The sequence below is a fragment of the Dasypus novemcinctus genome, chromosome 11 (genome assembly GCF_030445035.2).
Source record: "Dasypus novemcinctus isolate mDasNov1 chromosome 11, mDasNov1.1.hap2, whole genome shotgun sequence".
Lineage (NCBI taxonomy): Eukaryota > Metazoa > Chordata > Mammalia > Cingulata > Dasypodidae > Dasypus > Dasypus novemcinctus.
Window position 1 is genome coordinate 62718676 of NC_080683.1, and position 14744 is coordinate 62733419.

The 14744-nt window shown below is 37.2% G+C and overlaps 1 protein-coding gene across 6 annotated transcripts in view; it reads right to left on the bottom strand.

Moving 5' to 3' along the window:
* The window catches only part of RNGTT (RNA guanylyltransferase and 5'-phosphatase), a 355704-nt gene extending 341187 nt beyond the window's left edge, over positions 1–14517 (bottom strand). For 2 of the 6 annotated variants that reach the window (XM_058307139.1, XM_058307141.2), the window contains exons 1-4: positions 14115–14405; positions 8422–8531; positions 3746–3849; positions 3566–3654 (exon numbers count right to left, since the gene is read on the bottom strand). In XM_058307139.1, the coding sequence (XP_058163122.1) occupies positions 3566–3654; positions 3746–3849; positions 8422–8531; positions 14115–14178 (367 nt within the window). In that variant the 5' untranslated portion in view covers positions 14179–14405. Of the gene's footprint in view, positions 1–3565; positions 3655–3745; positions 3850–8421; positions 8532–13093; positions 13129–14114 lie in introns of all 6 variants that reach the window. The other 4 variants (XM_071218594.1, XM_071218593.1, XM_012523691.4 and 1 more) reach the window with 4 other exon arrangements.
* Between the last annotated feature and the right edge of the window lie 227 nt (positions 14518–14744).

Sequence of the window (14744 nt, forward strand, 5' to 3'; positions counted from 1 at the left end):
CCTGGGTAAAAGTAATCATACTGGTAATTATAAATGCCAGTACTGTTGTTTCTTTTGGTATGTAACCCCACCTTTTACTTCTTATAGGTTATAAAATGTAAATGCATAAAAAGTAATGATAAATCTATGGTTTGGGACATACAATGCATAAGGACATAATCTGTAAGAAGTATAACAAAAATGGGAGAGAGAAGGATATAGGAACAGTTTATGTGAATGTGATTTAAGTTAAGTTGGTATCAAATCAAACATGTTATTATAGATTTATGATAATTTAAGCCCCAGGGTGACTACAAAGAAAATATATGAAAAATATATACAGAAAGAAATGAGAAGGGACTCAAAATGCTACACTATAAAAAAGCAAATGTAAAAGTAAGTGTTTAATGGAATTGAGAGGAAAAAATAGGTATAAGACTTACAAAGACCAAATAGCAAAATGGCGGAAAACAGTCTTGCATTATCAGTAGTTACTTTAAATGTAAATAGGTTAAACTATCCTGTCAAAAGGCAGAGATTGGAAGAATGGGTAAAGAAATTGAAGATGACCATAACCATATGGAAGAATATTTCATGTTCATGGATTGGAAAACTAAATATTGTTATGATGTCAATTCTACCCAAACTGACTTACAAATTCAGTGCAATCACAATCAAAATTCCAACAGCCTACTTTACAGAAATAGAAAAAAGACATTACTGAATTTGATTGGCAGGGAAAGGGGCCCTGCATAGCTAAAAACACCCTACACTCTTAAAAAGGAAGAGCAAAGTCAGAAGTCTCACACTTCCTGACCTTAAGCATATTACCAAGCTACAGTGGTCAAAACAGCATGGTATTAGCATAAAGATAGACAAATGACAAATGAATTCAAATTGAAAGTTCAGAATAGACACTCACCTCCACAGTCAACTGATTTTTGATAAGCCTACCAAGTCCACTTTTACTTATTGCAGAGTTCTGAAATTTTTAAAACCTGTGAAACACTCAATTTAGATATTTTTCCCATCAGCTCTTCCAAAACTACAACTACACAATTTACAAACAAGGATCACCTTGTTTTCCTAAACCAAGTACTACTATTCATCTTTCTGAGATCATGATATTTTGGGGCCAAGTGTTATGACTTCTTGTCTACTCCCCTCTGAATTCCTCAAGTATATTTAACATTAATCCCTACAATGGCTTCCTTCAAATGAAAAAAGTTTTGTGGTTCGTTTTCAATTCTTCAAATAAAGGCCTCAGTTCTACCATAGGCCCTATATCTTTAGTCATTTATTTAAATATATGTGTGTATATATAAACATACTTCTTATATATACACGATTGTGTAAATATATATATATCACATATTATGACATATATATTAATGTACTACTGTTCTGTGAAATAGTTGCATACTATGCAATATAAATGACCAGCTTTTATCAGATATATAAGCGGCTTCCAGTTTTTATTACAAAAGAAGCTGTGATGAAATTCCTTTCACATAAATCTTTATATACGTCTCTACTTCCTTACAATAAATTCTCAGATGTGGTCTTTTCTTTTTTTGTCATTGGATTTGTTTAATTGTCTTTTTTTTTTTAAGATACATAGACCACATAAAATGTTAAATTAAAAAGTATAAGAGGTTCCCATATACCCCACTCCCCACCCTACCCCCACTCCTCCCACAGCAACCTCTTTCATCAGTGTGGCACATTCATTGCATTTGATGAATACATTTTAAAGCACTGCTACACTGCATGGATTATACTTTACATTGTAGTTTACACTCTCCTCCAGTCCATTCAGTGGGTTATGGCAGGATATATAATGTCCTGCATCTGTCCCTGCAATATCATTCAAGACAACTCCACACCCCATAAAATGGCCCCATATCTCACCTCTTCTTCCCTCTCCCTGCCCTTGGCAACTCTTGTGACCATTGTCTCCACATCAATGACAGAATTTCTTCCATTGCTAAAGTCACAATAATTCTATAGTAGAATACCAGTAAGTCCACCTACTCCATATTTTACTCCTCTATTAGATGTGGTCTTGATGAGTCAAAGGATACATAGGAAACGTCAATGATATAATATTCTATTACTGAAATGAGTTCACAGGTGCTGATTTCACTATTATTTTCTATAACTTACATAAACACTAAATTTGCTTTTATTAACATCAAATATGTCTTAATACATTTTTTTAAAAAAACACTAAGAAAACATAAATATCAATATAATTTCTGTCCTCTCTCTTCTCTTAGAGTGTCCTACAGATCCAGCTTGAATAACTATATTTATTACATATATATGTATGTATATGTATGTATATATGTATGTTTGTGTGTGTGTGTGTGTGTGTATATACATAAATTTTTTTAGGTGCTACCAGGGGTTGAACTCAGGACCTCGTACATGAGAAGTAGGTGCTCAACCACCAAGCTACATCCACTCCCCAATGAGAGTTGGTTTTTTCGTTTGTTTGGTTTTACTAGTTACTGGAGATTGAACACGGGACCCTGCACATGGGAAACAGGTACTCAACTGCTTAAGCCACATCCGCTCCCCTCTATTTTTATACATAGTATGTATATATACACATACATATTTTTTTTCTAATGAATCTGTCTCAGATCCCTCAAAACTGGCACAGGTAGGGCCCTATACATCCTTTACTTACCTCTCCTATATAACAGTGGATTACAGTTATTAGATTAAGTTGTCTATTTACAACTAGAGTCTGTAAACCCCCTGAAAACAAGGTCATGGCGACAGCACTTAGACCATGCCTGGTACATAGTAAATGTTCAATCAACATATCTGAATGAATAGATGACTATGGGTTCATTCACTTTCTTGCTCTAATTAAAATCTGACTCTCCTTTCAGAACACTGACTCTCATGTACACCTGTCACATATTTTATGTACAGTAAAAGTTCAAGGATGTAAAAATATGAAAGATGAAAAGACCAGAAGGAAATATTCTTTAAAAAAATAAAAGCAGCTATCTCTGAGAAGAAAGATTAAAGATGATTGATATTTTCCTGGGAATCTGACAGTTTCAAATGTTAACAGCATTGGTAAAAAACTGCATTTCACAAGAGGGACACAATATAGTTTAATGAACTCTAGAGCCTGAGCTCTAGAGTCAGACAGGCCTGGGTTGGAATCTTGGCTCCACAGCTTGCTAAACAAATTGACCTAAGACAAGTTATTTAACCTCTCTAAGCCACAGTTTCTCTATCTACAAAATGAAGATAATAATAATTCTAAGAATAATTAGCTATTGATAAAGGTCACTTAAAGTAAATCCACTTAAAATATGGACCAAAATGTCTCATGGGGAGGGGAGGCAGTAAAAGGAAGAGCTATGGTGAGAATTAGGTCTTCATCTTGAAAAATGTAAAAGTTTTATTTTATAGTTCAAAAAAGTCTATTACTCTAATAAACACCTCTTGGTGGTTATTTAAAAGAGAAAAAAACTTCTATATTAATTCATTGCAAAAAAGAAAATGGAAATCCAACTGCAAAATAAAATGTTCAACAGTGGTAAAAGACAGTCAGACATACCTATAAGTTCAGGTGGGTTTCTTTCATTAAACCGTTCACACAGACGAATAAATGTCTCAGTGTTCTCAGTTGTAGGGCATTCGCCATGTCTAGCAATATGGAAAAAAAATTTGGAAAAAGAAGAGATTACAAATTTCATTTGAAGTTTTCAATTTTAATGAGTCTTGGTACACGACTTACCCTTTACACTGAAGTTTTATATATTTGATTCCTTCTTTTTCTATGTCATTTCTGTCATAGAACCTCGAAGTATTTGTCAGGTCCACCAACAAGCCCATCTTAACCTTAAAAAAAAAAAAAAAAAGAAAGAAAGAAAGATGTACTAATAAGTGAATGTGTTCCAAAGCAAGCTAAATAAATGGGAATACCACATATAGTTCACCATCTACAATGAGGAAGATTTTGCACTCACACTGCCACTGAACCACTGACAGCAAAAGTACCACTCATCCAGGTCTTATCCAAGGCAATAAAACTTAGCAGGCACTCCATAAAATAAATGAAATTACTTAACCCCCAAACTAAAGAAGAAACAGGATCATAAGCAAAACAGGCTCAATTCCCAACATCACAAAAGTCTACCTAGCACTGAGAGCACCCGGAGTTAAAAAAGAACACTACCATATTTTTCTGCATTTGCTATTCCCCCTATGATTTATTAGACAAGACGTTAGAGCATCTCTAGGAACACATCAACCCTGCAGTCTAGGCAGCCACTACCAATCACTCTGTATGAAACCTATCTACCTATTTGTCATCTCTAGACTTAATACCACACTAGGCCCCTGACTTAAAAGATAAGACAAACCATTTATGTCATAAACACATAAATATATCCCCCTTTCTACTTGATTAATAACTTTTCTATATATTTTCTGAAATACAGGAAAGATATATTCTTTGAAAAGAAAAAGAGGTTAAAATGAAATGGCAGTATGAGACAGCAATTTCCCTCTTCTCTTCCTTAATAGCATACAAAATCAAGTGGGGGGGAATAAAAAGAACAACTCAAACTCCATTTTCAGTGAAAGCAGGAGCAAATAAAATCCACATATTTTAAAAATGTCTAAGAGCTTCCAAAAGGAATTAAAATTGCTGCAAAAGCTGTGTGAGCTGGAAGAGAGAAGAAGCATGTCCAACAGTGGCAGATATCAGAAAATGCCAACAGAAATACAGTTTCTATAGCAAGAGCTCATCTTGAAGTGGTAGACCTACCACCATCTACATAAGAGCTAAGGGAGCTAGAGAAGACTGTAGAGAAGTTATAATGAAGTAGAAGCAATACAAGAGGGAAAATAAAATGCAGACATATAAAAATGGGGAAAAGACCCAGTGGTGGTAAATCTCAAAATGCTAGCACAAATATACTCTCTGAAGGAACCATACAGATAAATCAAGCCAGGTAAATCAATAAGGAACTAGTTAAATAAATTGTGGTACACAATTTAATAGAATACTATGAAACCATAAAAAAGAATAAAGAAGCTCTTTGTGTACAAATATTATAATCCAAAACATACTACTAAATGAAAAAAGCGAGGTTCAGAACATCATATATAATGTACTAATGTGTGTAAAAAGAGAGAAAATAATAATCTATACTTTCATTGCTCCTACATGTATAAAGAAATCCTGAAAGGATACACTTAAAAAAAAAAAATCTGGGGAGTAGATGAGGCTTAAGTGGTTGAACGCCTGCTTTCCATGTACAAGGTTCCAGGTTTGATCCCCAGTACCTCCTAAAAACAAAAACAGTCAAATGAACAAATGAAAAAATCAACTTGGGGGAGCTAGTGTAGTTCAGTGGTTGAGTGCTGGCTTCCCACATGCAAGGTCCTACGTTCAATCCCCAGCACCCGTACCTCAAAAAAAAAAAAAAAAAAAAAAAAATCTAAATATGGAAAACTATGGGGCAGATAAGGAGTAAAAATGAAAGGGAGAGTGTATGCTTTGTCTAATTTTTAAAAGATAAAAATAACCAGAATAGAATTACATCCTAGGCAGAATCAAATTTTAAAATGAGTATTAAGAACCAAAAAAAAAAGTGTGTAAATCACTAAATAACCAATAAAGGCAATACAGAGGGCCATATTTGTTCATCTCATTGGAGACAATCCCATCTCTCAGTAAGTCCATCATAGCCAGCTTTTCCTCCTGGGTTGGGAAAAAAATCATTATTTCTTCCGTTAAATACTAACTGTAGTTGGCTTGTGTTCAGGGACCATGCAGTACAAAAAATCTTTAAATCTAGAATCACATTCAGGCTGGTAAAAGAGTCACACTAAGAAATGCACACAGGAACTGAGCCAAACCAAAGGAACAGCTAATTCACATATCTTCCACCTCACTCTGAAGCACATACTCTCTGGGGAGAAAGGCAAGAGAAATTATCTACACTTTTTAAATTGTTCTTTTTTTTATTTTGTTGTTGCTTTTATTGATTACCTATAGTGGGACTTGCCTAAAGTAAACTGGTCTACATAATAATTAGACTCCATTGTTACAGGGGAAAAAAGAGCAAAAACACTTAAATTTCACATACTATAAAACAGACAAAAATGTAGGCTTCTGAAACATAACTAGCTGTCATAATGGCCTCTACTACTTTCTTCAGAGAATGTGGATGGCCAAACAGCCAGACACAAAGATTCAGAAACTAAAATACAGCTTCTTAGTGGGCTGGAATCAGAACCATGTTGTTTGTCTCCAGGTTCAAAACAAGAAGCAAATGAAAAGTGACAATAAGCAGAAAAAGGAGAATTTTCAAAATACATAGGAATAGTTTAACCAAGGAGACTGAGAAACTGTACTGTGTGACATGAACCCCAAACTATTTACAGACGTATAAATGTGTGGGTAGGATGTATTTGTGTGTATACACATACATACATATTTATATTTATTTTTCACAAAAGATCATCTCAATCTACAAGGTAAGGATAATAATAGTATCTACTTCATAGGTTGTTGTGAACTGAATGAAGCCCTTACTCTGTCAAAGCACTGTTCTATGTGATCTATATGCACTATTTCTTTTCTACAGTCAAGGAAACTGAAACAAAGAGATTATATAACTTGCCCACAAAACTGTATGTAGCAAGCTGAGGTTCAAACTCAGGCTATCTGGTTCTCTTAAGCCCAAGCTCTTAGCATAGCCACCTAGGAGATGTTTAATACTATCAATATTAGCAATGATTTACCATATGATTATCGATAATAAAAATTAAAAGCTTGGAGGTAGGCTAAATCAAGATATTAACAAAACAATCAGTATAAAGCCAGAGTGAGAAAAGATACGAGTGACAGCACTACAAAATAGGTGACTACTTTTCTATCTCATGATATGATCCTTGAATATAATAGGCACTAATATTTGTTGAATGCACTAATATGGCATCAATAATAGATGACCAAGATTATAAAATAAAATAACAAAGAACAGTCTTATGTTCTTATGTCAGGATAATAAAAAAAAAAAGTTTCATTTACTCTTAAAAGGCTATCTGATAGGAATAAAAAAAATGGTACAGCCACTCTGGAAAAGAGTTAGGCAGTTTCTTATAAAATTAAACATAAACTGGCCATATGACCCAGCAATCACATTCTTGGGCCTTTATCCCAGAAAAATGAAACTTGTATTCACACAAAAACCTATATATGAATGTTTATAGCAGCTTTATACATAATATCCCAAAACCAGAAACAAAACAAATGTCCTTCAACAGAATAATGGTTTAAAGTATGGTATGGCCATACAATCAAATACTAATCAGTAATAAAAAGGAACAAACTTCTTGTTTATACATGCAATAAGTTTGCTGGATCTCCAGGGCATTATATTAAGTGAAAAAAAAGCCAATCCCAAAATGTCACATACTATATAACTCCTTTTTTAAAACACTCTGAAATAAGGAAATTACAGAGCTAGAAAACAGATTAGCAGTTGCCAGGGACATGGCCTAAGGAGGAGAGACCATCTGACTATAAATGGGTAATATGAGGGAGTTCATTTGTGGAGATGGGACAGTTCTGTAACCACCACCACAAATCTATGCATGAGATCAAATTGCATAGCATTATATACACACACACACACAAACAAATGAGTGTACATGAAAACTGGTAAAAACTAAATAAGGTCTGTAATCTAGTTAAAAGTACTGTACCTACATCAATTTCCAGGTTTTGTTATTTTACTATAGTTATATAAGGTGTCATGACTGCAGGGAGCTAGAGGAACAGGTTCACCAAACTCTGTGTTCCCTATTTGTCATCTCCCAGGAGTCTATAATTATTTGTAAATAATTTAAGAAAAAGCTGAGAAGCAGACATGGCTCAAATGAGAGAGCATCCGCCTACCATATGGAGGATCCAAGGTTCAATACCCAGGGCCTCCTGACCTGTGTGGTAAGCTGGCCCATGCGCAGTGCTGCCATGAACAAGGAGTGCTGTGCCACACAGGGGCGCCCACAAGGAGAGCCACCCCGTGTGAAAAAGTGCAATCTGCCCAGGAGTGGCACCACAGAGAGCTGACAGAGAGAGACACAGAGAGCTGACACAGTAATATGACACAAGAAAAAAGAGACACAGTTTCCCAGTGCCGCCCAATAATGCAAGCGGACGCAGAAAAATACATAGCAAATGGACAGAGAGCAGATAATGAGGGTAAGGGAGAGAAATAAAAAATAAATATATATATATAGAGAGAGAGAGATTGTTTCCCATTAAACTGATTTCATGACAACCATTGGTCATAACCCATATTTTAAAAAAAAAAGAAAAAGAAAAAGCTATCTGAAGAACAAAACTGGGATACAGTATATTATATCAGTACCAAAAAATGTTTTGTTTCTTACCTTCAGACTCTTTAGATAATTTGAGAGCATACTGGGATGAAATCGATTTTCTTCAGCAACTTGACTATCATATCTTGGTCCTAACATTGTCTTCAGAGGTAAAAATTTTCCTAAACAACATTAAGACGGGTAACAATTTTCATTAACGAAAATGTTCCATGTTAAAACCTTCTAATTATCAATTGTCAAAATCACCTTCTTAAAACACTTTAAATGGAAAAATAATACGCAACTACAATTGTTCATGGAGCACTCTCAATCTAAATTGTACTTTAAAAGGTACTGCTTTGGAACTTCTAAGAACAAAATAAATCCTACAAATTGACAATCAAATATAACATCAAAAGAAAAATTAACAGTAAATAAGACCATAAAGAATTTAAAATCTGGGAGAAGAGGGAATGTTAACACCGAAAAAAAAAAAGAACCTAAATTCTAAACCACTACATTAAAGAGAATGCCTTAAAACTTTTCAAGAGCAGAGCAGGTGTAGTTCAGTAGTTGAGCACCTGCTTAGGATGTACAAGGTCCCAGGAGCAATCCCTTGTACCTCCTTGAAAAAAAAAAAAGTAAAACTTTTCAAGATAACTGTACTAGGAAACTGATAATGAAGTAAATTAACTCAATCCTTTAAAATTCCTAATTTTATGTCTTTCAACATTAGGTTAAAATTTTCTCCATCTTATGGGCCTTACCTGTATCTCATTTTTAGGATATGCTATAAGGCTGAGAAGGTGCTAACTGCTCGAAACAACTATCAATGATTATATCAGCAAGACATACTGACCTTTTGTGACCTTTTCTTTTTTCTGAATCACAATATAAGCATAGGGAAAGTCCCCTTTTAAAGCCTATTTTAAAATCCCCTATTTTATTTAGCTGATTACATTTTAAGACACAACAAAATCAATAATGAAAATAAATATCTACATAAAATGATAGCTAAGTAAAGTTTTGACACCTGTCCAGGGGTGTTTTTATAATTATGGTTTATTTAATGAAAAGATGAGTTTTTAAATGTTTTCATTAAATAACGAATGAAATGTTTAAAATTTCATGAAATGATGAGTTTTTAAAATATTTTAATTCCTACAAAAGAGTTTAAAGTCAACAATAACCTCTACATTGCTGAATCCAAAGGTCAATTCTTAGTTCTCGCCTTACTCAAGCTCTAAGCAATATGAAACAAGAGTGATCACATTTCTCCCTCTTGGCTTCCGGGATACTATACTACATTCCTCCTAGTTCCCCTTCTGTCTCCTTTACTGGCTTTTCCTTATCTTCTTGAACCCTCTATGTTTTGTCCCAGAGCTCAGTTCTTAGGGGGCTCTTCTATTACATTCACTCCCCTGATGTCTCATCTAATCTCATGCCTTGAAAAACCATTCATGTGCTCATAACTCCCAAATTTGTATCACTAGCTCAAATCTTTCCCTAACTCTGAACTCTCATATCAAGCTACCTTGGTATCTATTTGATATCTAACAGACATTCCAAACTTATACCCAAATATGAATTCTCAATATTCAAACTCCAATGACTGCTTGTCACAGTCTTCCCCATCACAGCAAATAACATCATTCTTCTAGCAGTTCAGTCTACTTACCTTTGGAGTTACCCTTGACCCCTTTCTCTCACACCCCACATCTAATCCAAAAGTAACTCCTATCAGCTCTACCTTCAAAATATACCCAGAATCTGACCACCTCTTCCCCTCTTCATCATCACCTCACCTACATTATCATATTTCATTTAGTTCCTTTAACAGATTTAGTGAGCACCTTACTATGTACCAGACATTGTTCTAGGTGCGTGAAATACATTAAAGGAAAAAAATAAAAACAATTAAAATCTCTGCCATTATAGATCTTACATTCTACTGGGGAAAAACACACCATAAACAATAAAATAATAAGCTTAAATAAATAATATGGTATGTTAGAAGGTGTGACTGAATTGTGTACCCCAGACTGGACATGTTCTTGGTTTCGGTCCCCATTTTGTATGTGTGGTAACCACCGCACCTGGTCTTTGGGCATTATTTGTTTCTATCTCAGCAGCATCTGCTGAAGTGAGTAAGGTCCATCGATGGGCTTGGTAGATGGATCCATGTAGGTATTCCTACTTCTTTCACGTTCCAAACCCAGCCTCCTCTTCAGGTTAGGTAGCCATTCTCAAGTCACTTCTGATCATACTTTTTGAAGCCACTGAAACTTTTGGCCACTCGATTCCATCCCAGAGGTCAGAATAAGACTCTAAGGTTGATCTCAGAGCCGTCTACCCAAGCCCCTCAGCAATCCATTACAACTCCCTAAGAGGCTTGCAGTCAAGTATCTCTTCAATCCACTCCAATCTGCCTTCTGACCTACAATCCCACTGAAAGTACTCGTCAGAGATACCAACAACTTCCATATTGTTACCATCTTTTCTGGTATCTTACTGAACATCTCAGCAGCATTTCATATGCCTGATAACTCCTTCCTTCTTAAAAAAAACTCTCTTGGCTTCTTGGTATCAACCACACACCTCTGGTTTCTACCCAGCCACCTTACATCCAATCTCTTGCTATTCCTTCTCAACTCATCTGGTCCCTCTTTTTTCCTCTACCCAATCTCTAATTGCCAGGTTTCTATAAATTCCATCTTAGGCCTTCTCCTCTACTCTCTCCACATTCTTGGCCTGGAAGATCTTATCCACTCCCATGACAGAAATAATGCTATCTATTCACCAAATCCCATTTATTTTCTTCTTCCAGGGCACATAAAAAGACTACATATCTCAGCTTCTCTTGTAGTTAGGTTAGGGTCATGTTACTGGATTCCGGTCAATGAGATGTGGGCAGCAGTAAGAAATGCTATTACCAGGCCAGGCCATAAAAACTCCCTGAGAGAACACACACTCCTGCTTTCCCTACCCACTCCTGCTCTGCCTACCCACTCCTCTCTCCCCCTTCCACAGCAACCTCAGAGGTCACATCTTTAAGATAACAGTACCACAAGATGGAAAAGAGCCTAGAAAATCACCGCTTGGAGAAGAGTTCCCAGGAAAACTACTTAACTCATCACGCAGTAATATGAGCAAGAAATAAACATATCTTATTTGAGTCACTGAGTTTTGGGAGTTGTTTATTAAAAAACTAGCATTACTTATCCTGACTAATTAACTACCCTATCTTTAAATATTGTCTTTATGCTGGTGATTCTCAAATGCACATCTCCAACTCAAAAGTTCTCTGAATTCCAAACCATATATCCAACTGTCTACCCAACATCCCTATATATGCAACAAGGATCTTAAGAGTATTTTCTCCAAACTGCTGCTTCCCCATTAAGCCCTAATGATACTAATCATGTTGTTACATAAGCCAGAAACATAGTACTGAACTTTGACTCTTTCCCTCATGCAAAATCCAACACCATGGGAACCTCTTATGGTTTTAAATGTAACATTCTTTGTGATCTATTAACTTTAATTTTAAAAAGTATAAAAAAAAATCCGACACCAAGCTCTGCCCATTTATTTTCCTTCTTTAATATCTTTCAAATCTGCCCACTACTTTTAAGACTTATTTTCTTTCTTTCCCCTTCTCCTCCCTCCCCAGCATTGTCTGCTCTCTTGTGCCCATTTGCATTCTCAGCAGCATCCAGAATCTGTATCTCTTTTTTTGCATCATCTTGCTGTGTCAGCTCTCCATGTGTACAGTGCCACTCCTGGGTGGACTGCACTTTTTTCGCATGGGGCAGCTCTCCTTGCGGGGCACACTCCTTGCGTGTGGGGCTCCCCTGCTCAGGGGACACCCCTGCATGGCACGACACTCCTTGCACGCCGCAGCACTGCACATGGGCCAACTCACCACACAGGCCAGGAGGCCCTGAGTTCAAACCCTGGACCTCCTATATGGTAGGTGGACACTCTACCAGTTGAGCCACATCTGCTTCCCTGCCCACTACTCTTGATGTCCACTTGTAAACCATCACTGTCTTTCACCTGGACCACCGCAACACGTTCTTAACTAATCTCCCTTCTTCTACGCCTCTCCTTCAATTCATTCAGTACTGAGCAGCCAAAATTGTGAAGAAAAGTTGACATACCAGAAAAATCAGAAAACCTGGTAATCTCAGATAATTTTTAATTACTAGGTTGATATACTATAGGTATGTCCATGAATAGTAAGTACTCATAGTTTACTATGAAACCCTATAATTTTTGTTTCAAAATACCTTCTAGTAAAACCAATAAATAAAATCAGCAAATTTTTTGCTTTTCAGAAGAAACTGTTAGAGGAGAATGAAAAGGCAAACCACAGACTAAAGAAAAAACTGGCAAAATACATATCCAACAAAGGACTTGCATTTACAATATGCAAAGAATTCTTATAATGAAATAAGATAAACACCTAACTTAAAAACTGGCAAAAGATATGGTCACTTCACAAATAGATATACAAATAGCCAAGAAATACATGAAATGATACGCAACATCATCATTCAAACCACAATAAGATAACAATACACACTTTTTTAAATAGTTAAAATTAAAAGACCAACCACACCACATGTTGGAAAGGACATGGAGCAAATGGAAATCTTAACTACGGACTGTGGGAATGTGAAATGTTACCATTTTGGAAAAGATTTTTGCAGTGCTTAAAAAGTTAGACAAATATACCTACTGTATGATTCAGCCATTTCTCTCCCAGAGATTTACCTAAGAGAAATAAAAGCATATTCCACACAAAGACTTACACATTAACGATCATCGCAGTTTTATCTGAAATAGCCTAAAACTGGAACAACCCAAATGTCCATCAACAGGTGAATGGATAACAAATTGTGGTGTGTTCACATAATGGAATACTACTCAACAATAAAAAGGAATTAAGTACTGATATATGCAACATGGATAAATCTCAAAATAATGACAAACCCAAAAAGAAAAGTTCATACTATATGTTTCCATTTATTTAAAAAATTCTAGGAAATGCAAACTAATCCATACTGATAAAAAGCAGATATGTGGTTACATGAGGAGGGAATTGCAAAGAGGCAGGAGGAAATCTGAGGAGTGATGGTTATGTTCACTACCTTGACTCTGCTGCTGGTTTCATGCGATGTAAGTATACACCTACGAACGTCAAAATTATCAAAACCGAACACTTGAAAGTTTACGGTACGTCAAACTCGATAAATAGGCGGAAACCCCACCAAAAACTCATGTAAAAATAGTAATTTTTTAAAATCTCCAGATTTCCATTTTCGGTCTCGACCCATTTCCCCGCTGGGAATAACTCCCCCTCCTCCGTTTTGGCCCCCCTCCACCTCAAGACTGACACTTGTCACTTCCCCTTCCAAGAACCCTTAAAGGTTCACAAACTTCTGACTCAACTTCAAAGTATTGCCAATTGTATTACTGGGTTCTCAGCTCCTACCACACAAACCTCCTGTCTACCTTACTTTTTGTTAAACTTCTTACAGGCCAGTGACAAGGGCTTCAACCACCGACCACCCCCTCCAGCCCATGTTCCCAAACAATCATCTACGAAGCTTCACCCAACAGAGCATGAAGCTTCTCAGTCCTGAATTAAATTAGAGGTAACTAATCGGATCGGAACCACCGAAAGCTGCGCCCCTCAGACAGCCCATCTCCGGGCCCCTCCGGAGCGCAAGGACTGAAACAGCCCGCGCCAGGGTTACCTGCCACCGGCTGGCCGCGCCGCGGACAGTTTAGCCACCGCGGCGGGATCTTGTTATGAGCCATGTCTTGACCGCGCGGAGAGCCGCCTCTTTTCACCAACGCTCGCCGCGCCGCCGCCGACGCCTCCTCGCGGTCCGGTCCGCTCCGCCCCGGAGGCCCGAAGCACCCGAATCCCGGCCGCGGTCGGAATCCTAGCAGCTCCAAAACCGAGGAACGTCAACAGCGGCGCGCCACTTTCATTCAGACTGAACTCCACGACACTAGGCGAGTCCACAATGCACCGCGACTTCCGCCCCAAAGGCCCCACCCCCTCTTTTCCGAGGTCAGAGAGGAAGAAAGAAGCTCTGCGGAGGGCTAGGAAGGAGTTAAAGCGATGGGGCGGGTCCTCCTCGCCCAGCCTTCGGAGAGGTCAGCGTGCGCTGCGTAAGCTTTTCCGCAGGCGCCTGGTACTCCTGTTTCTGGTCCACTTGGCGGGTGTATGTTTTTTTTTTTTTCTCTCGTTTTCCCAGCAGAACAAGTAAGAGAAACCCATAAAATGGAATGGAATCAAGTCTCCTTCCACGTGTAGATTGTCCTGCTGCTTTCATCAAGGCATCAATTTTAGTGAATGCCAGGAACCCTCCCACCGC